Genomic DNA, 20,729 nt, shown 5'->3' with positions numbered 1-20,729 from the left:
GAACACACCGACTGGTGTAACTTGGTACCAGGCTTCAAACAGGAGCTTATTTCCTGCTTGCATTTCACAGCCACAAAACCACCTTATGGCAGCAATAAAAATAAAACAGAGGAGTTTTATTCCAGTACAATAAAGTTGCACCTGCAGGTGGGGAGTGGAACACGTCCAGCACACAATAACCTGTGTAGGAAATCAGGCAGGAGTTGAAGGTAGTGCAGAAGGTGGGTTATACTTGAGTCCTCCTGTTGCCCTACAGGTGAATCCCAGAGCCTGCAGGGAGGTGACAGCCACAGAGGGCCCCTCTGCAGTGAGGAATCTTTCCTGGCTTGCTCATCCACTGGGTCTCACATTCCCCTCCTGGGCCTGGGTGATGCAGTGAGACCCAAATGAGGGACAGGAACAGGTGAAAAAGGCTCGTCTGCACAGCTGGCAAAGCAAGGAATTCCTGTATTGAAACGTGGTTACTGGGGGTGACTCCAGGCTCTCCTTGGGAGGTTTCAGCTCTGCCCAGGAGGGAGATGGTTCCTTTCAATGCTCTTTCCCTCGGCTGTCCCAAGGTGGCAAGTCTGGCTTTTGCTGATTAGCAGAGCCCAGAATAGCACAGCAGTGTATCTCTGATATAAGATGGATGTCCATGGCAATGTGCACCTTCCACGGCTCATTTTCTGCTTGCTTCGGAGCAGGGAAGCTTTTTAAGGAAGAAGCTGGAGCCTGAGGCTGCTGAAACCAGAGGGTTGCCATTGAGTGTTCTGGTCTAGTTGGCAAGGTTGTGATCAGTCAAGGGTTGGACTTGATGGTCTTGGAGGCGTTTTTCAATCTAAGTAATTCTGAGTGCCACGATCACTGCCTGTCACTGCCTGCAATAGTCTTGCTGGGGTTTGAGCTGACCACTGCCAGGGGAGCACCAGGGCTTGTCCCTAGAGTTTGTTTGCAGTAGGAGGGCACTGTTTTGGCTAGTGATTTATTATAGGCTTGGTAAAAGCACAGATCCTGGCTCAAGTGTAGACCTGCTCTCAGGGTGTGTACAGCCATCTGCAGAGGCAGAGCTGAGTTGGGGACGGTGCTGAGCATCCCATAGCTCCTCCAGCGAGCTGTGAGTTACCATCAGTGCCACCACACCATGTCATAGCTGAAGGATTTCCATATTTACTGGCATTTACGCTCTGCATTTCTCTGCTGTGTAAACAACAACAGTTTATTTGACTGCAGGCATAGAAAGCACAGCTGGTGCCTTTCTGGGGCAGTAGTTTCCATATCCTATGCTGCTGTGAGAAGAAGAGAAACTGGAGAGTGTGTTTTCAGGAAGGGAAAATCTACAGTGAGTTATGGGGAGGTTTTATGACATGATGAGCAAGAAAGTGACATGGTAGCCCTGCACAAATCCCCACCAGACACAGGTGGGGACAAAGGACTCAACAATCTGTCTTGCCTTCAGTTGCTAAGTGATATCCCCTGCTGTATTATGTCTCTTAAGAGACTCAGGATCCTATATGGGATGTTTCTCTTGGCTTCCTGTGCTGAGATTTGATAGTGCAGTTGAAGACTTGGAGCGCTTTGGTTACCAACTGGCAGTAATTGCCAAAGGTGAGAGCAGCGAGCTGTGAAATTTCATAACACCACTGTCACAGCAAATAACCCCTCAGGTTTTATAGCTGCTTTCTCTCCTCAGACCTCTTACACAAACATAGCATAGTATAGTCAAGGATCTTGTACAGATGTCTCTGCTTTGGAACAAAGTCACCCTTGAGCAACCCGTAGAAACTTTATTGCTGTAAATATTTGATCCAGGAGAACAGGTAGGCATTGCTGCTTCCCTGTGCCCTTTCAAAGCCCTTAGACTGTGTGGTCTGTTAGTATTTTTTTGGCACTCAGAGATGGAATTTAAACTTTAACATTTGACAGCATAGAATACCTTGGTGAAAAGCTGAAAAGGCACAGAGGTTACAGCTCAGAGCTGTGAGGGCCAGACTGGCAGGAAGAAAAGCCCATCTGTCTGCACACAAGGTCCTGGCTCCTGCTGTGACCCAGGTGCCATCCACTACTTCTGCATCCCTTGGAATCATGAACCTTTTAAACTCAGTGCCTGTGGTTTGGGTTGTCAAGCCAGAGACTTTCTCTTTGAGTTTAAAGAGCTGTTTTTAAAAATAACCCTTCAGCAAAAAGACATTTCTTCTGTATTTACTATTTAAAGCTGGACTCCATTTTATTTTTTCAGGTGATGTGTCATGCCTATCTTTTAATTTTTCTGTTTAAGTAAAGTGCTACATTTTAACCTCCTGGAATGATGTTTGATTAAAATCGGACCAGCAATCTGTCTCTGCTGACAACTGAGGGACTTCTTATCAGCTTTGTCCTTCATGGAGAGAAAAGAGACAGCAGTGACAGAGGACAGAGAAGGCCAGAAGTGCTGTGGGAGGGGGCAGTGCCTTTGCCAGAAATGGGTGGTAGAAATGAAGCCATTTTATCTGGGAGCAAATAAAATTAATCACACTGGTATTTCTTCTTCCTCAAGTGTTGTCTTGGGCAGGATATTCTCTTACAACACTTGGAGGGTTTTGGGCTGCTCTGCAGTGATGATCAAGAAATTATCTGTGGATTGAGGTGACTGTCACTTCACAGCATCAGTTTAATGTGGCCTGGGAAAATCTTTCCCAGGTAGCCTCTGCTAACAACTTCTTTTTCTCTGATAATGATGAAGATTGAGCAATGAGAAAAATCACAACCCCAGATGTGAAATATGGTGGGAATCAAGCAACAGCTTTTTTTAATTCAGTCCCAGCTTCAAATTGGCAGATGTTCACTATAGAAAGTGAGGAGCCTCTTGAAATCACAGATTTAGGTAGTAGTAGTAGTCTTTATTTATGTTAGAGGGATTCTTCTTGCCTCAATCAAGAATCACAGATACTGGATGAGAGCTAAATGACTCCCTGTACTTCCAAGAACTTACACTCTGAGATGTGGAGGACAGCAATTTCCATGGGAAGGCTAAACAGGCTTTCTGAATGTCTGCAACATCTTTTGCTCTGTGTTATTCAACAGTGTGTGTCTGCCAGGCTGAAATCAGAGGGTACACCAAGTCATCATCACTGCTCACCACACTCTGCTCTAATAAGACAAAGCTGGCAAAGGAGGGCAGGAATGTCTCTTTTTTTACTTTACACTTAGAAGAGTGAAGTCAGAGAACTTTTCTTCACAGTCCTTTACAGAGAACCTGAGACACTCAAAAACTGAACTTAGTTTATTTTTATATCCCCCTCCCTCCTCTGTGGTGCAGCAGAGCATGCACAAATGGGTAATTTAGATCACTTAAAGAGTCATCATACCAAAGGCATTAGCAGAAGTGGGTTTAATATGGTGTTGTAGAAGTGCAGCTCTACAAAATTTGATGGCAAGGTTCACTGTATTCCTTACTACAGGGATGAAACATCCAAAGGAAAATTGACTTAAAATTGAGCTGGAATGATTTACACAGCGACCAAAGACACAGAAGGGTAAGGAAGACCTTTCTGTGGAGTTGGGAGGTTCAAGGTGGACCCCCTTGCTCTTTAAGCTCCTGACGGAGCTTAGATGTGGCTGTGTCCAGTCTTAGTCTCATACTTGGACAAAGGTTTATGTCTAATAGAATTGGCTACTTGAATTTCCTTAATATTAGTTCAGCAACTGCCAGTCAATCACTGAGAGTGTGTGATGAATTAGGGGGTCTCTCAGCCTTGGGGAAGGAAGGATCTCTTAGTCTCAGCTAAGGAGTCTCAAGCCATGAGAAGTGTTCCAGCTCAAGGGGAGATCACCTCAAGGGAGGGCTCAGAGAAGCCTCACTTAAGCTGTTTTATTTCAGGCTCCTAGTCAGACTGCAAACAATGGGAAAGGTAGGCATGAGACTCCGTGTACCCAGAGCCCTCTTTGTTCCTTGATAAATGAGTCTTGGAAAAGCCACCCGCTATTTACGTATTAATTGCACGATGGCTGTTCCAGGCTGATATGCATCAATACTCTGACATATGCTCATATGTCACTGTTCTTCTTTGTGGGTTTCCTGGAGGAGTTCTTGGCCCAGCTCCTGCTCAGGCCTTTACCTCCTTTGGAGCCTGTACCAACCTGTTGCTGGTTTGGTTAAGGGTTAGAACGCATCTGCCACAGAGCAAAAGGGACAGTGTGATAGGTGAAAGGAAATGGGCTTTTCAGAGTGCTCAGTCCACCTCAGATGTGGCTTCATTCAGGGTGTCAGAAGTGGTGAAGCAGCACTGCAGGAAATGGGGGTGGTAAGTTTTCCAGAATGACTCAACGCTTCTGTTGTCACCAACTCAGCAGTGACAGAAAGTGGAACTTGATGGGGGTTGAGTGGGATGGAAATAAATTGGATGAAGAATGTGTCAGTGTCTCAGTTAATTGGTGCTTGCAAGGAAGGTGGTGTGGCCACTGCTGTCATCTGGTGGGACATTTTTATCTCTACAGAGCAGACGAAGACCACCACATAGTGCAGGTGACCTTGTCGTCCCTTCAGAGAAAGGGTTACCTGTTGGCCACCAGATAACTCCTTATGGTCTCTGAAAAGTGAATTTTTTCTCAATACCACAAAGCCACTGAGTGGCCTTGAGACCATCTTCCAGGATGTTCTTCCTACCTGTTTGACAGGCAGCTGTCACAGTAGCTTGTGGGGCATTTTGTACTATGGAAGAACTCCAGAGCAGGAGCACAGGAGGGAGTGGGTTTTTCCCCCAAATTAAAGTTGGAGGTCAGGTCTTAGACACACAGAGGTGAGTTGATCAGAATCTCTAGACCTCTCACTCTTGTATTTGCAATATAGAGCAGTAGTCTTTAAGTCCCCAGATTCCAGAGTGCCCTTAGAAACACCAGTTGAAGGCTGAAAATGCAGTGGTAGCCACATTCTGCGTGTTTCCCCCTCTGATAAAAATATCCTTTAGACTTGAGGAGGTTTTGCTGGCAAAACTATGTATAGTGTGTTACCTCCTGAATTACTGCTCGTGGTGAACACTGAGCCAGGTCTGGAGAGTGGGGGTTCATTTGCATTGCAAACCTGGCATGGTATATAGGAAGGCTGAGGCAGTGTTATTACAGTCTTCTCTTTGAAGTCAAGTAACAGCAATGGCATTATTTGCGTCTGAGTTGATATTAACAGTGCCCTGGTGGTGGCATTATCCTTGGCTCTCTAGAGACTCAACACAAGGGGCAATCAACAGCCTGAAGTGCTCAGAAACTGAGCCTGTTCTTTCCACTGGATTAACAGCAGCAAGTGCACAAACTCGTTATTAAGATGGTGCATTTGTTTCTTTGGAGTCATGATGGAATCTTGATAGAGTTAAAAATCCCATTAATATTTACATCACTTAGTGTTACTGGAAGTAAGCACATTTATTTTAACTCGAGCTGCAAATTTTTAGTTCTTTGTAATTACAGTACTGCAATTAATTATTCATAAGGTTGTACAATATAGTGTCACAGGAAACCTGTTTTAATTTAGTGGTAAGTCAATGTTTCAGTTTTGTGTAAAAACAGAAACTAATTTACCAGCCCTACTTGCTTGTGTTTTCCCAGATGGGCTTTGCAAACCTTCTTCAGCTGCTTCTATTTAAACTACTTATAGTAGTTTTGGAAGTTTAGAAGTTACTGGGGAGGTCTTAGGTGCAGTTTACGTGGGTGCAGGTGATTTTGAATGGTCACAACAACCCTCTGCAGTGCCCAGGCTTCTCCGGGGAAGAGAGGTTGGAAAACTGCCTTGTTGGAAAAGGTAGTGTTTGACAAATGGGGTCTGTGAGAGATCCTGTAGCTTATACCTCTCCTTTCTAACTCTCTCCTCTGCAGGATGAGGTCTCTTCTGTGGACATTGAACTCCCAGCTACCTATGCCTATTGCCTGTGATGGAAGAACTGGATGTTAATGTGAGGTAGGATAAATGATGTGGCTCCTTTTGTCTTGGACAGCTGCTGAGCTGCAGAGGGGCAGAGGCCCCACGGTGTGTTTGTAAAGCTGCAGGATGGTATTTTCTGTTTGCTTGGAGATGAAGGTCTCTGCTCATGCAGCAGTGCCTGTTTTGGGGATTCTTGGAGCTGCTGTGAGGATGTGGTGTCACCCTGGGATGTGTTTAAGTGTCAGATGGAACACAGTCTAGTCGAGGATTTCCTTGCAGTAGGAAATGTTATGAATTTTGCAAAGGCTGCAGTGTGAGGTTAGAGAGACATTCCTGGAAATTTTTGACAGTTCAGTTTGGGACTTGTATTTATCACAGCCAAGGGGGGGTGGCAGACCTAATTTTGTCTAATTCTAGAGTAGAAAAATAAATGACCCGCAAGTATTTCCTCTTAATATTTTATTGAATTTTTTAATTTCATGTGACTTGGTGATTGTTATTGGGCACATTTATTATAGGTAGTAGGTTAATGAGATACTGTCAAGTGGTTTGAAATGAAAGCTCAAAACCTTAAATTGGTTAGAGTAATATGGAGAGGCCAAACTCTGCTTGTCTTGGGCACTTGCCAGCATAGGTTGCAATTGTACTGTGCACAGGGTGTAAACAATGGCCTTGTGAAAGACTGGTAAAGCCTTCTTAGACCTTTGGTAAGACTTTCATTGTATCCCTACAGAGGATTCCCTGTAGGAATGGAGTAGAGTTCCCCATCAGCATGAGAGCCCCTCCTTATCTTATAGGAGCAAAATCTGACTCCCTTGGAGCACAGGGGACTCTTATCTACACCAGTTCTGAATGGCACTGTTGGCCATTCTTGAGCATTTTGCCATTCCTTTCTTGTCTTTCCTTCCCATTTACTGTGGGGCAACATGTTGGGAAGTTGCAGTTAAGGGATGAGTCTGAACGTTGCTCAGAAGCTCTGGGCTGGTTTTCATGGGCTGGCTGGGGTTTCCATTGGACAAGCACCTTACTTAAGAACTAGGCTTTGAGAAGTAGGTAGTTTTCCAGTTCTCTCACTAAACTCTTGTAGGTCCTCAGGCAAATTCACAAGGCTGATGGGTTCTCCCACTCTGACACCTGCAGTCCCATACACCCTCCAGCAGTGGCAGCTCTTCAGGTCCACAGCTGGGAGGGGAGAAGTGGAAGAGCAGCTGCCTGGCATTTACAGCCAGGATTGGGTGGGCACAGCTGTGGTTCTGCAGCTGGAGCTCTTCTCATTCTCTTGGGCAACAAGGGGAAACCTCTGCTATGTGAGTTGGTGCTTCTGAGTGTGGTCAGAGCTATCCTGAGTACTTCACACTGTATGAAGGGTTCTTGCTTCCTTAGATGTTTGGGAGAGGTTATGCTCTTGAGAAACAAGCTTTTGAAAAAAATCGTAAGCATCTTCAGTGCAGGTAAATAGCTTTTATGAAACCCTTTTATTGTAGCTGCTGGTGAAGGCAGAATCCCTTTGCTATATCAACTGTAGAGAAACAATGTATTATTTGATTTTGTCACAGCAGGAATTGCTTTTTATTTTTAAGCTGAGCCCCTAAACCAGCTGAATTTTAGATTGATGTTAATTGCTTCCAAACTTGGCTTTATCAGCTTTAGTTTTCTCAGTTTGCTACTGGAGGTATTTTTGTGGCTTGGAAACCTCTGAAAAGTGCAGAGCCTTCCAGCAGTACTGTGTGGGGCTCATTAATCTTGCCTTGACTTTGAGAAATGAGAAGCAAGGTGAGGGAACAAGGAATCAAATTGGTTGAATTAGTTGTGTTTGTTTTGAAAAAAGAAAAGATCCCATTTTTTAACCCAGCCACTGTTCTCAGAGCCCTTGTTCAGAGGCACAGTGAACACTAATGCTGACCTCCCTGATCATATGCCCTCCTGAGTCAAATCGCATGTTTGAGTGAGTGCCAAATGTGGAACCATGCTGTGTTGGTCCAAGAGGCTCCTTTTCCATGTGGATTGCAAGAAGTGGAGCTGTTGGTGGCTGTCTCTAAGATGGATTCATTACCTGTGGTTGGTACAGTGGCAGGAGGGCTGATGGCAGAAAGGGGCAGAGAAGGTCTTAGGTCTCCTCTCTCTATCCAAAGCTGGGGAGAAACAGGAGCAATAGTCATAGTGGGAGAGAGAGGGAAGCAAAGACTCATCCCTGGAGCCCCAGGAACATCCTAGGAGAGGAGTCTGTGTGTGCCCTCAATCTCCCCTTGCTTGGGATGCTGGCAGCCAGTCGTGAGCCCAGCGCTGGGCTGGGAGGCAGGACAGGCAGAAAACTGGGCTGAAAGAAGATGTGACTGTTTGGACAAGGAAGAAACTGTGCTGAGTGGTTGCAACAAAATAATTATCATATTTATTGACCCAAAGCATAGAAAAGGGAAGGAGGTTAGGAAAAAACTTGCGTGCTTTGAGTGACCTGTCAGTGAGGATTCATGGAATTAAGATTCCCCCAGCAGTTTGCAATAGAAGTGTTTATTCTTAGATATACACAAGCTCTTTTCAAAACCTCTCCAGCTTCTACACTTTGAATCATTAAATCATTGTTTATCTCAAGTTCTTTAATCACATTTCTGTTTAGGTGAGAAATAGCAGGCTATCAGATGTCATTTAGCAGGCAAGAATCAGCCTAGAGCTCTCTTTCTAGTCCCCTTTCCAAGGGAAGATCAACTCTAATCCTCCTGTAATACCTGCAGCATCCATCCAGAAAGGGATTTGCTCTTGCATTTCTGCCGAGACAAATGTACTGATTGAGAAGATTTTTGAGCCCTGTCTCCTCCACCTGGTCCCCCCGGCAGGGACAGTGCAGTGATCAGAGGAGCACGTAGGTGAGAGCTGAGTGCTTTCATCCCTTGGTGTACAAGCGATACACAATCCTGATTCACTTACTGAGCTGATGTGGTTGAGTGCACCTGCTCCTGAGGATAATGGCAGGCAGTGCCAGAAAAGAGCAAAGTAAAATGCTACAGATCCCTTATGAGGCAAGATTTAATAGTACTGATTTACATCTGCCGTAGATATGACCATGTATAAGCTGAATGAAATAGAGCCCAGTCCTCACAGCAAGAAGGACATTGAGGGGCTGGAGCGTGTCCAGGGAGGGGAAAGGAGCTGGGGAAGAGTCTGGAGAGTCATTCCTATCAGGAGCAGCTGAGGGAGCTGGGGAGGCTCAGCCTGGAGAAAAGGAGGCTCAGGGAGGACCTTCTCACTCTCTACAACTCCCTGACAGGATGGTGGAGCCAGGCAGGGGTCGGGCTCTGCTCCCAGGGAACAAGGGACAGGACAAGAGGAAACAGCCTCAAGCTGTGCCAGGGGAGGTTCAAGTTGGACATCGGGAGGAATTTCTTCACTGAAAGGGTTGTCAGGCATTGGAAGGGGCTGCCCAGGGAGGTGGTGGAGTCCCCATCCCTGGAGGTGTTTTGGTAATAACTGGATGTGGCACTCAGTGCTCTGGTCTGGTTGACAAGGTGGGGATCAGTCACAGGTTGGACCTGATGATCTTGGAGGTCTTTTCCAACCTGTGATGTGTTATAAGGAACCGGTTGAAAGATAGTTGCTGGGTTTGCCAGGTTTATCCTCTCTGTGCCTGGGGGTGCTGGGGGGACAGTTTGGAAGGAATCCACAATCTGGGAGCACTAAAACAGACGGGGCATTTTTGAATCTGGAGCCGCAGACTTTACAGAGCATTGCCCATCTGCCAACTCTGGGTGCAAGGAGAGGGGCAGAGCAGGGGGACACAGGGAAGCAAGGCACAGTGAAGAGCCTCACTTTCACATTTTTGGGCTACCAACCAAAAATCCTCAGCAGCCAGAAAATCCTGGGAAAAGAAGTTCTCTTTGCTATAGCCCAGGCATTGCTCCGCCAGAGCAGAAGCCGTTATCAGCCTGGGTTCATATTGTTCAACTTTTTCTCAGTTTCTAGGGAAACACTTTAAAGCACTATATTTATCGGAACGTCTTTCCAAACACCTCTGCCAACACTTAATTAATGGAATTTTTAAGCCTGGCTCCAGCTCCTGCAAATTAATAGTGTGCTCCCTTATGGCAGCTGTGGAGCAAGTGAGACACGGATAGTCTCGTAAATAAGTTGGAGGGTGCAGAGGCAGAGGGGCAGCTCCTATTTGTCTCAGCGTGTGCTCAGCCCCCCGGGGAGGTGAGGCCGTCACACACTTCTGTGATGTCTCATCTGCTTTTATTACTGTGCCCTGAGGGATCTGTGCAGATGAAAATGTCCTGGATAAAAAGCTGGGCCATAAAAATGAACTTTTTGGTGTCTTTCATCACATCTTGAGCGTCAGTGTCTCTGCACAGAGTGGCAGCTAGTAAAGAACTGGAAAAGGCTGTGGAAGGGTGTGAAAACCATCCAAAAGACTGGGATATCCTGGAGCAGACATGGCTCTAGCGCTTGGCAAAAAAAAAGGCAGCTGCCCTAGAAAGCAACAGGTTGCCCAGAGCAAGAAAACAGGCTGGACCTTATTGCCAACTTTTTCCATACCAGCTGCCTGAAAGGGAAAAGCTGGCACCTGCCAGTCCAGGACACCCTCCTGGACTTCTGAGGGCATTAAGCAGGCAAAATTCAGTTTGTCTCCATGTTTGGGAACTCTTGAAGCAACAGTGCTCAGAGATGGTGAGTAAGGAAGCTGGGAAGGGGGTATTAGGGTGTCTTGAGAGAGAGGACTGCAGCAAAACTGGAGCTGTGCAGGAGATGCTGGACCAGGTGAGAGCTGTGGGGGTTCATAGGGCACCATGAGTCACATCGACAGAGCTGGGGTTCCTCCAAGAACAGACATGACCTCTAGGTCATTTGACTCCTCTATGGGGAAGAACTTTTCTCCTTTTGCATTGCTCTCTTCACCAGGAACGACTGTTTCTAGGAATATTTGTCAGGGGCTTCTGCAGATGAGCACAGCAAGACATTCCTCCTGGAAGCTCTTGCCACAAGCTAAACACAATGAACAAACACTTCCAGAACTTCTTAGGCTACCCTGAGAGAAATGTGCTGGTAGTGACTCCTGGGTGGGATCTGGGTTCTATCTGGGCTGAGTGTCTGCACTTAACATCCTCAAAGCAGTCCTTTGTCCTGCTGCTTCCCCAGGCTGACCTCCTCTCTTGTTTATTTGAAGTGAGAAATGTGATGAGGCTTTTGTGGAGAATATTCAGAACATGCACTTAGCTGGAGATGTGAAAGGAGGTTTAAAGAAAACAAGAAATTTAAGTACTCTGTTCTTGAATCAAGGACTTTCCATGCCCTTGCTTGGAAAGGACACCTGTCTGGAGCCTAAATACACGAGCAAGGGTCATACAAAATGAGCTGGTGAACACGTTCTCAGGGGCTGGAAGGTTTCTGGCTGCCACCTCTGGAATTAACTTTCAAAACTTTGGTCTTTATGGCAGAGCTCAAATTGAAGTAGCAGAGTTGAAAATACGTAACATCTCAAAGGTGACTTTTGTCCTGCCTGACTGATGTGTTTTGTGTCAAGGTGTAGTGTTGGACGGTTCAGAAACTGTTGCACTGGAGAAGTGGTTGAGGAGACTCATCATTCCCTGGGAACACGAGGCAACCACTCAGTCAAACATTCAAGGGGCACACGCTGCGTGAGCTGAACCCATGAACCCCACCACGAACCCCCAGAACTCCTTGGCACATACAGTTCTGTGTTGCCTTCAAAAAAGGAGTGCTACCTCCTGCTACCATCTGATAATGAATGAGCTGGGAACTGCTTTCATGTGGGGTGTCTCAAATAAAATGTGTTCCATAGATCAATGTATTAATTTGGCAATGTCTGTGCCAAGTCTTCCATTAGCAGGGGTAACAGCAAGAAACCCTCTCATTCCTCTAGAGCCTTGAAACTGGGAAACTGTCCAGGAAATATTAGAAGTTAGATAACCAATAGCTGTATTTGTCTTTTATTGTCCAAGGTGTAAACAAGCAGTGGGAAAAGTGCACAACCTGGCTATTTTAATACACAGCCTGATGCCAGGACTCCTCAGTTGGTCCAAACTAAATGCCTCTCATTTAACAGTATTTCCCTAACTGCAAATATTGCCTGAAAAAGCAGAACAGGGCCTTCCTGCTTTCAGATTTGAAAATCTTGCGACTTCCCTGGCTTTTGGCAAAGATGGGACCAAAGGATTTCCCTGGTTGGAAAATGAGAACGCAGTACAAGAATGCTGATAAGGAATTGCCATTATGGTGTTTTGATAATGTGTTTTCTTTAGGGAAACAAATCTGAGGACGTGGGGTGGACTTTTTTTTGGTTTTTATTACAGGAAAAGTTATAATAAGACAGGACAACAAACGCTTTTAGCCCAGGAGCAGCAACTCCCTTAAAGATTTGTGAGCCTTGAGATCAGTCTCAGTGCACCCCAGTTTTGCAACTGGTTTTTGCAGGAGGCATCACACAGATTTCTGTGAGAAAATCTGGGCACTTGGAGTATGTTTAACATGAGTCTAAACCTTGATTTTTTTCACATTTTTCTGCTTCAAGTTACTCCCTGTTTCTAAACTACTGAGGTAAAACTTGAGACTGTCGTGTGTGTGTGTAACGGTGTTGTTTCTTATGCCTCTGAGAAGTAAAATTCTTTTATATGATAACCAAATTATGAATATTCTTGTTCAAAAGTACATTCTAACCCGTGCCTTCAACATCTATAGGATATGGAAGGGAGATGAATGACAATTAATGAGAATACTGCTGGGAAATAAGGTGTTTCATTACATCAACTCTTCTGAGTGTTCCTGTGTGGTGTTTGTCATTGAACATGGAGCCTTCTGAATGACATGAGATAGGCAAGAGGCACTTAGAAAATAGAAGATAATCACATTATAATTGTGGAATATACACCAAAAGTCAGGATTATTTTTGTGCTTCTTTTATCATCCTCTGTTTGTCACTAAACTGACATGTAGTTTGGTAGATGCAGTGGGTTTACTTCTGAGGAGCAATTCTAATTAGGAACTGATCAAGACATTTCTGATTAAAGGCATGTTTGATCTTTGGTTTTATTTTGCATTTACAAAGGAGAAATGATTGTTACAACATCACTGCTGCACTTTGTAGTGTGTCTAAATACCCAGCTTTGCTTAAGTCAGAGATTTGGGTTTTTCATCATTGCAGAGTATTTGAAAACTCCATTAAAATACTCTGAGCCTGCAGAGAATCACAGAATCCAGGAATGGTTTGGGTTTGAAGGGACCTTAAAGATCATCTTGTTTCACCCCCTACCATGGGCAGGGACACCTTTCACTAGCCCAGGTTGCTCCAAACCCCATCCAGCCTGGCCTTGAACATTTCCAGGGATGGGGCAGCCACAGCTTCTCTAGGCAACCTGTGCCAGGGCCTCACCACCCTCACAGTGAAGAGTTTATTCCCAATCTTCCATCTAACCCTGCCCTCTGTCAGTGTGAAGCCATTCCCCCTTGTCCTGTCACTCCAGGCCCTTGCAAATAGCCTTTCTCCACCTTTCTTGTCAGTTCTTTTCAGGTACTGGAAGGCCACAATTAGGTCACCCCAAAGCTTCTCTTCTCCAGGATGAACAATCCCAATTCTCTCAGTCTCTCCTCCCAGCAGAGTTGTCCCATCCCTCTGTCATCTTGGTGGCCTCCTCTGGGCTCACTCCAACAGGTCGATGTCCTTCCTGTGTTTTATATCTGAAAAGTATTGTTATGTTTATGTGAAAATAAAAGGGAAATATTCAGCACGTGAAGGGGACAGTTAGAATAAAATGTGAAGACTTGAAAGTATATTAGAAGGAACAAAGCATGGTGCCCTTCGTCCATGTAAATACTATGCTTTTAATCTAATGCTAATTTCAGAAGTTAATTTTAGCTTATATTTAAGGTGACAGTCTAATGGGTTTTGGGGATTGTACTTACATACATCAGCCCCGCAGCGATATCTGTTCATATGTGGGTGTAAATTATGTAACACTTGATCTGCTGACTGGAAAGAGCAGAGCCAGGGTTTTATCCTTCCCTTTAGGAAAAGTAGAGACAGACATGTCTGCTGAGCTGTCTCACTTCCCCGCGAGGGGAGAGACCCAAAGGCTTAGGCAGTGCCCAGAGGCTCACAGGGCTGGGTTTATTTCCTACCTCATGTCCCATGTAACTGTGCAAAATGTATGAAATGTATGAAAATCATGATAAAGCATCACATTGTCCACAGTCAGTTTTCAGCCCCACATCCAGTTTCCATCCAGCAAAGGCAAGAACTGCTGCTGCTGTCAGCTAAGGAGAGTGCATGAGCCAGCTGAAAGCTCATTTATTTCTGTGTTTGTTACTTGGACCCCTCATGCCCTGTGTGTCAGCCTGTCTCTGGGCTCTGCTCTGCCCTGGTGCGGTCTCAGAGCCCTGGGGGGCAGTTTTTGGTGTCACAATATAAAAAAATATCTCAAGCAGTTAGAGAGTGTCCAAAGGAGGGGCAGGAAGATGATGAAAAGGGTCAGGAGGGGAAGCCATAGGAGGAGTGGCTGAGGGCACTTGGCTTGTTCAGCTGGAGACTGAGGTCAAACCTCACGGGGGTCTGCAGCTTCCTCACGAGGGGCAGTGGAGGGGCAGCTCCAATCTCTGCTCTGTGTGACCTGTGACAGGACCCCAGGGAACAGCTGGAGTTGTGTCAGGGGAGGCTTAGGTTGGATATTGGGAAAAGGCTCCTCTGCCAGAGGGTGGTTGGGCACTGAGCAGGCTCCCCAGGGCAGTGGTCACGGCCCCAAGGCTGGCAGAGCTCAAGGAGTGTTTGGACAACGCTCTCAGGCTCCTGGTGGGATTGCTGGGGTGTCCTGTGCAGGGCCAGGAGTTGGACTGGATGATCCTTGTGGGTCCCGTCCAGCTCAGGATATTCCCTGATTCAGCCTCAGAGCCTGAGGTTCGTGCAGAGATGGAGCCATCACTCTGGTCCCCCTGTCCCTGAGGTCCCACAGTTTCTGGAAGCTCCAGCACAGACCTGCTCCCAGATGGGAGAGCTCCGAGCATGTACTGATTGACTGTGCAGCCCCCACACAGCAATTTTTAAAACATTTAAATAGCCTGTCTTCTTTGCTTCATCTTGACAATTGGTTTTAATCAGTATTATCAGCTGCTTAAAACACTTAATTCTCTCAAGCACTGTAACATTCAGCCTCCAGCAGATACGTGGAGTGGAGGTGCAGAATTGGGGATATTATGAGGAGTTTTGTTTCAAACCAACATAAAAGGAGAAAAAAAAATCATCCCTTCCCTCCCACCCCACCACCACAATTTATTTGGTTAAAAAAAAAAAAAAAAAGGCACTCAAATAAACTAATCATATGACCGAGTTATTTTGATACGTGGAATGCTGTTTATTTCTGGCCTGTCAATACTTTAATTAATTTCAATCTGTTTCTAAAACAGAAGTGAAGTGCATAATTGACTTGAATCTGTTAGGAGTTGTCCTGCCATCTGCAGCGAAGCGGCACAGGCAGGGTGGCATTTAAAGGCATTAGAGGAAATTATATGCTTCTGGATTAATGCTGACTTCTGATTAATATTTTTAGGTGGCAGTAGAAAAGAATATGGTAACAGCTGGAAAGCCATAGATCAAATAATATCTTTCCTATTGTCATGTTTCTATACTGAGACACACATTGTCAGGTTTACTCATAAAATAGTTTATCTTGATTTTTAAGTGTTTAAGACTCAGCCTCTGATTTTATACCTAGGAACAATCAGTGGAGTAGAAAAGAGGAGAGGCAAATGACAGCTTGTTTGTAGTTAAAGACCTCCATGAAATATCACGTCAGCTTGAGTTACAGAGGGAAATGCCATGGCTTGGTTGAAAACAAAGTGAACCAACATCTTCCATGTATTCCCTGTACGCTGAGGGCACTGTTAAATCAAGAAGACAGCTCTTTCCTAGGCTAACCCTGCTCTCAGCTTTTAATCTTCTTCAGTGAGAACTGTGCACATCCCTTGTTAGGAAGTGCTCTCTACAGTCCCTGGCTCCCTCCAGGAGATGCTCCAGGTTACCTGTGCAGGCAGAGTCATTGCCCTCCAGTTTGGAGCTGTGCTCCTCTGCCCCCCAAAGCAGATCGTTATTTATCCAGCCCTGACTCTCTTTCCCATCTCTCACTCCTGCAGGAGTATCTGTGCAGTGCCCAAGGTGCTCCCAGCACTGAGCTGGTTATCAGTGCTTTTTCCTGCTGCTGTGGTGGGGAGGTCAGGGTGGGATGTGGGATGGAAACCAGAGCAATGTGCGTGCTCTGACCAACATGACTGATCTATGCCGTTTAATTGCTTCACAAAATATGCAAAAGCACTTGAGTTCATTTAGGAAAGTTGGAGTGTTTACAGGAAAGTGGAAATTGAGCTTGAAAAAATAATTATCCTTTTTTTTGCCTTCACTTTAATGGCTATGCAGAAGAGCCTTTTAAATATGTCCATATGTGGGTTTTAACCATTCATTCCACATCAGTATTTCACCTTTTTCCTTAAGTGATTTCTATATTCCTACTAACCAACAATCATTTTGCCTGAATCTCATTTCCCTGTAATAGCAAACCCATCAATCTCTGCTTTGTTAAACAGGGAAGCAAGCTTGGAAGCCAGAGCACTCAGATTTGATAAAAGATGTTATGCAAACCATTGATTTTAATTTACAGCAATATCCACTTCTTCCATTATTAACAACTTTGAATTACTAAGACTGAATAATTAACAAGTATTTCTACTTGATGATAGATTATCCAAAAGGCAGATGTACAGCCACACAGCCCAGATGAACCTCTCTCCTGCACCCCCAGTGATGCATATGCCTGTTTAATGTTCCCCAGGGGAGCAATGCAACATGGCATGAGAGAAATACTCTCTCTGCTTCCGAAACTATTATCAGAACAAACGTTCCACTGGTAAGAGTGCCAGTATGTGTTCCTGATCTGCTGGGCTCTGCTCAGAGCCCTGGGCTGTGGTCAGCCAAGGCAAGTGATGCCACCAGGGTGCCACCGCCCTCAGGGCTTAAAACATCTCCCTGTTCCTGCCTGAAGTCAAAGAACCCGTCGGTTTTCAGGCAGGGCAACATCTGGTGAGATGTGGCTCAGGGCTAGGCAGTTGCAGAGATTGTTTTGATGAGTAAAAACTCAAAATCTGTGCACCAAGAAGACCCAAGGGGGGGTAATTCTCTTCAGTGTCTGTTCATGTGCACAGCTCTTGGCAGCTGATGAGGCTGGAAGGGAGGGAGGTCTCTGTATGGGGCAATAGGCTTTTCCCCTGGGGAAGATGTCCCCTTCCAGGGCACTGCATGCTGGAATGAGGAACCCCATCCACAGCTGATGGCCAGCTCACCCCCAGCATGGCTCGGGGATGAGGGAGCTGTCCCTCCCCTCTGTACACACTGCAGATACAGATACAAGGTGCTCAAATAACACAGCGATGAGAATTGTTTCGGAACAGCAGAAGGACAGGCAAAGCTAGATAAGGCAAAATATAAATCTAACTCAGCCTGGCTCTGTATAAACTAAACCCTCTTCATCCTCTTTGCTGCTGTGCCAGCATGTACGTGCTGCCACACTCACCTGGGAGGAAGAGGAACTTCTTTTGTGGGTGCTATTCAGCGTGGTTTGACATTTTGTTTCACAAATGCAGCCAGACAGCAGCGTCAGCCTATTGTGAAGGTTATTTGGGCAGGTACAATTGCAGCTCTCAGTGAAGGTGCCTTTGATTCCTCCACCCCATTGTTCCTGAGGCTTTTCATCCCACCTGGTACCCAGCTAGAAGGGCTGTGGCTGAGACCTGACTTTGAAATTGTTTCTTTTCCATTTCCCTTCAATTTTCATGGTGTCTTTTTTTTGCTGATGAACATCATTAATGAAGGCTCTGGCATTCAGCTGTGCCAAAAATACTGATTCTTGGCCAGTGTCTGACCCTCTCCAACTGTGCAGCAGCCCCTTGCAGAGGAGAGCACACAGTGGGCCTGGGTGGTCTGTGTGTCCTGCTGTGCATGGTGCCCACCAGCTGCTCATCCTTTTCCAGAGGACTTTGCTGCAGTGCAGGTTCATGTGTCAGCAGCTCCCATCTTCCTCCCTCCCCAAACCTCCAGTGCAGGACTGAGGAAAATGAGGTCTTTCAGATCAGATGTGTATGGAGATGGACGGGGGAGAGAGAGAGTGGTTTTTAATGAGAGGAATGAGTGACATCCTGTTCCAGGAGCAGCTGTGTGGCCAGTGGCCAATTCTGTTGGGTGAAAACCTTGTAGTGAGGTGGGATACATCCAACTGTCCACTCTATGTGACATTTATTAATCTCTTAGTTTTAACACAGGAGATTATCTGGAATTAAAAGGTACCTGTTCTCTCACAGGTGAGAAAGCCTGACAGAGTTAAAAGTGCTTGGACAATGCTGTCAGGCACATGGTGGGATTCTTGGGGCTGTTCTGTGCAGGGACAGCAACTGGACTTCCATGATCCTTGTGGGTCCTTTCCAACTCAGGATATTCTATGATTCTCTTTCTTATTATACCCATATAATTGCACATGGTTTGGAGCCTGCACATATCTGCATAGTGCTGGGTTTTCCTGTGAAACTGGTGTGAGTGAAGGGCCTCTCCTTTCCTCTTCTTTTTTTTGCTCATAAACATCCTCACCTGCCTGGATGAACCTATAGCTAGTGATGTACTGCCTTGTACAACATCAAAAATTAAGGAATTCCTACCATATTGTTCATATTCCATATGAAGAATCCAACATCAGCAGGCTGCAGTCTGCCCCACTGGGGCAACTGGCAGTGGGAGGAAAAGTCATACTCTGAGTGGCTTTTAGGGACAAAAATGGGGATTGTGATTAAGTGGGTGTTCTGCAATGCAGGCTCAGGGTAAAGTCATTCTCTAGAACCTTCTTAACATGGCACAGGCAGGACTTCAGCAGCCTCTAATAATTTATAGCTTTGCCCAGATCAGGAGCATTCAGTGAGATAAAGTGTAAAAGCCTGGAATGTTAGTTAGTAAATAAAAAGTGACCCCAGAGGCAGTCAAGGTAAAACAGAATAACAGTTCAATTTTTCAATTACCTGAACAATCTCTCAACATTAATCCTGGGTGTCGAATATCAGCTCCGTACACTGAGAAGAAATTTCCCTGCTGAATTAGTGTCAAGTGCTGCTCTTAATGCCAGTTTATTTCTAGCCACACTTGATAAGACGAACAAACACCCCTTCTCACCTGGGTAATGTAATGGGGAAACTTACACAAGCAGGTGAAGGTCTAGGATGTGTTTTATTCTGAATACATCATTACAAATAGTTTTAAGGGAAAAGTGGCTCAAACTTTTGTAATAAAACCAGTTTTATGAGGAATTGGACATCTTTTATTGCATGCTGTGTATTAGCTTCCTGCCTTACAGGCTCTGAAAAAAACTCCACCAATAATTTCTTTGAAACATTTAGCAAACTATTTCTAGAAATGTAGACTTATAAAATATGTGTTTTCATGTTATCCTTCTTTTTTCTTTTCTTCATTAATGAAAATAAATTTTTGATTTCAGGACAGGGGGAAATTGGGCATACAACAGTAAAACATTTTATTTCCTTTTCCTAATTCTGGAAAAAGGGAAAAAAAAGGTACCAGGCTTCCTCTTCTTTTGTGGCAGAGTGAAGGAAGGAGGGAACAAGGGAAAATATTATGTAGAAGATTTCAAAATTTAAGATGTAGAATGCTCACTTGAGGAAAGTTTGAACCCAGTAGTTCTTGTCCTATCAACCCAGGAACTGCAGTGACAGAAGAAGGAGCAACCTGGTCTACTGGAAGGTGTCCTTACCTGTGGCAGGGGGTGGAATGGAATGGTCTTTAAGGTCCCTCACAAGCCAAACTATTTGGTGATGTTATGATACGAAGACCCTGGGGCCAAAAATGGAAAAACAACAGAAAAGAAAATCAGACTACTGCATGGAAAATAACATTATTTACTGGGGTGAAAAGAGAATGAAAACATTCTTGTCTGGAGGCTCTGAATTGGACTGCCAAAAATCAGGCACAGCTCACTCCAGATCTCATAAATGGGCTCCTCCACCATGGTGGCTCATCCAGCTCTGGGCAGCTGTGGGCACTGCAGGCACCCTCCACCTGTAGCCTTTGTGCTGATGGATGGAAATGGATAGAAACGGACATGGATAGAAATGGACACAGATAGAAATGCTTTTTGTTCAGGATCTTGGTGGGAAGGTCTCTCCGTGACGGGTGTGGGAGGCTGCTCCCACCCTCACCGACACCGGTGCCCGTGGCTGGCACCGCCTGGGCCATCCCCTCCAGCGCTGCTGCAGCTTCTTTTCTTTTCTCTTTTCTCTCTGTGTGCTCCCCAGTTCGAGTGAGGGCTTCGGCATAGCGGAGAAGATCGTGCTGCTCACCTTCATCTCCGCCGTCATTCTGATGGCCATCCTGGGGAACCTGCTGGTGATGGTGGCCGTGTGCCGGGACAGGCAGCTCAGGTGAGCCCACCCAGCCGGCCACCGCCTGCCCTCCCCTGGGAGGAACAGGGAAATCCCCCACCTGCAACGCCCCGTGCCTGCAGCTGAGGGCATGAACTGCCACGACAAAGGGTGTCTGACCATTCCTTGCACCACGGCAGTGTCAGACTCGCACTGGCCTCACGCATCCCTACTTGTGCCCCGGTGGTGGGATCATTTTAGTATCCATCCTCGACATGTTTAACATTCTCAGTGTAGGAAACCAGATAATTCAGCGGAAAACAGTGCTAAGCAGCAACTCCTTGGAGAAGCAGGTTGGCCTCTACCCCTTTTTTCCTTCTCATATTTCCTAACAAGCCCATCAGAAAACCACGCAGATCGAGGTCTGTTGTGCTGCACTGCCTCACCTTGGCAAATGTTGCCC

General features: G+C 45.7%; 1 protein-coding gene across 3 annotated transcripts in view; it reads left to right on the top strand.

Annotated features, from left to right (window-relative positions):
* Positions 1-5,822: 5,822 nt before the first annotated feature.
* Positions 5,823-20,729, top strand: part of HTR4 (5-hydroxytryptamine receptor 4) — a 62,497-nt gene continuing 47,590 nt past the window's right edge. For all 3 annotated transcript variants that reach the window (XR_007628587.1, XR_007628588.1, XM_050312269.1), the window contains exons 1-2: positions 5,823-5,902; positions 20,201-20,326. Coding sequence is in view for 1 of the 3 variants with exons in the window: in XM_050312269.1 (XP_050168226.1) it covers positions 5,877-5,902; positions 20,201-20,326 (152 nt within the window). In the remaining 2 variants the exon portion in view is untranslated. The remainder of the gene's footprint in view (positions 5,903-20,200; positions 20,327-20,729) is intronic.

The sequence above is a fragment of the Myiozetetes cayanensis genome, unplaced genomic scaffold (assembly GCF_022539395.1).
Source record: "Myiozetetes cayanensis isolate MyiCay16 unplaced genomic scaffold, myiCay2020 scf17, whole genome shotgun sequence".
NCBI lineage: Eukaryota > Metazoa > Chordata > Aves > Passeriformes > Tyrannidae > Myiozetetes > Myiozetetes cayanensis.
Note: the sequence above shows the minus strand (reverse complement) of the source record. Positions and strands in the feature narration are given on the sequence as shown.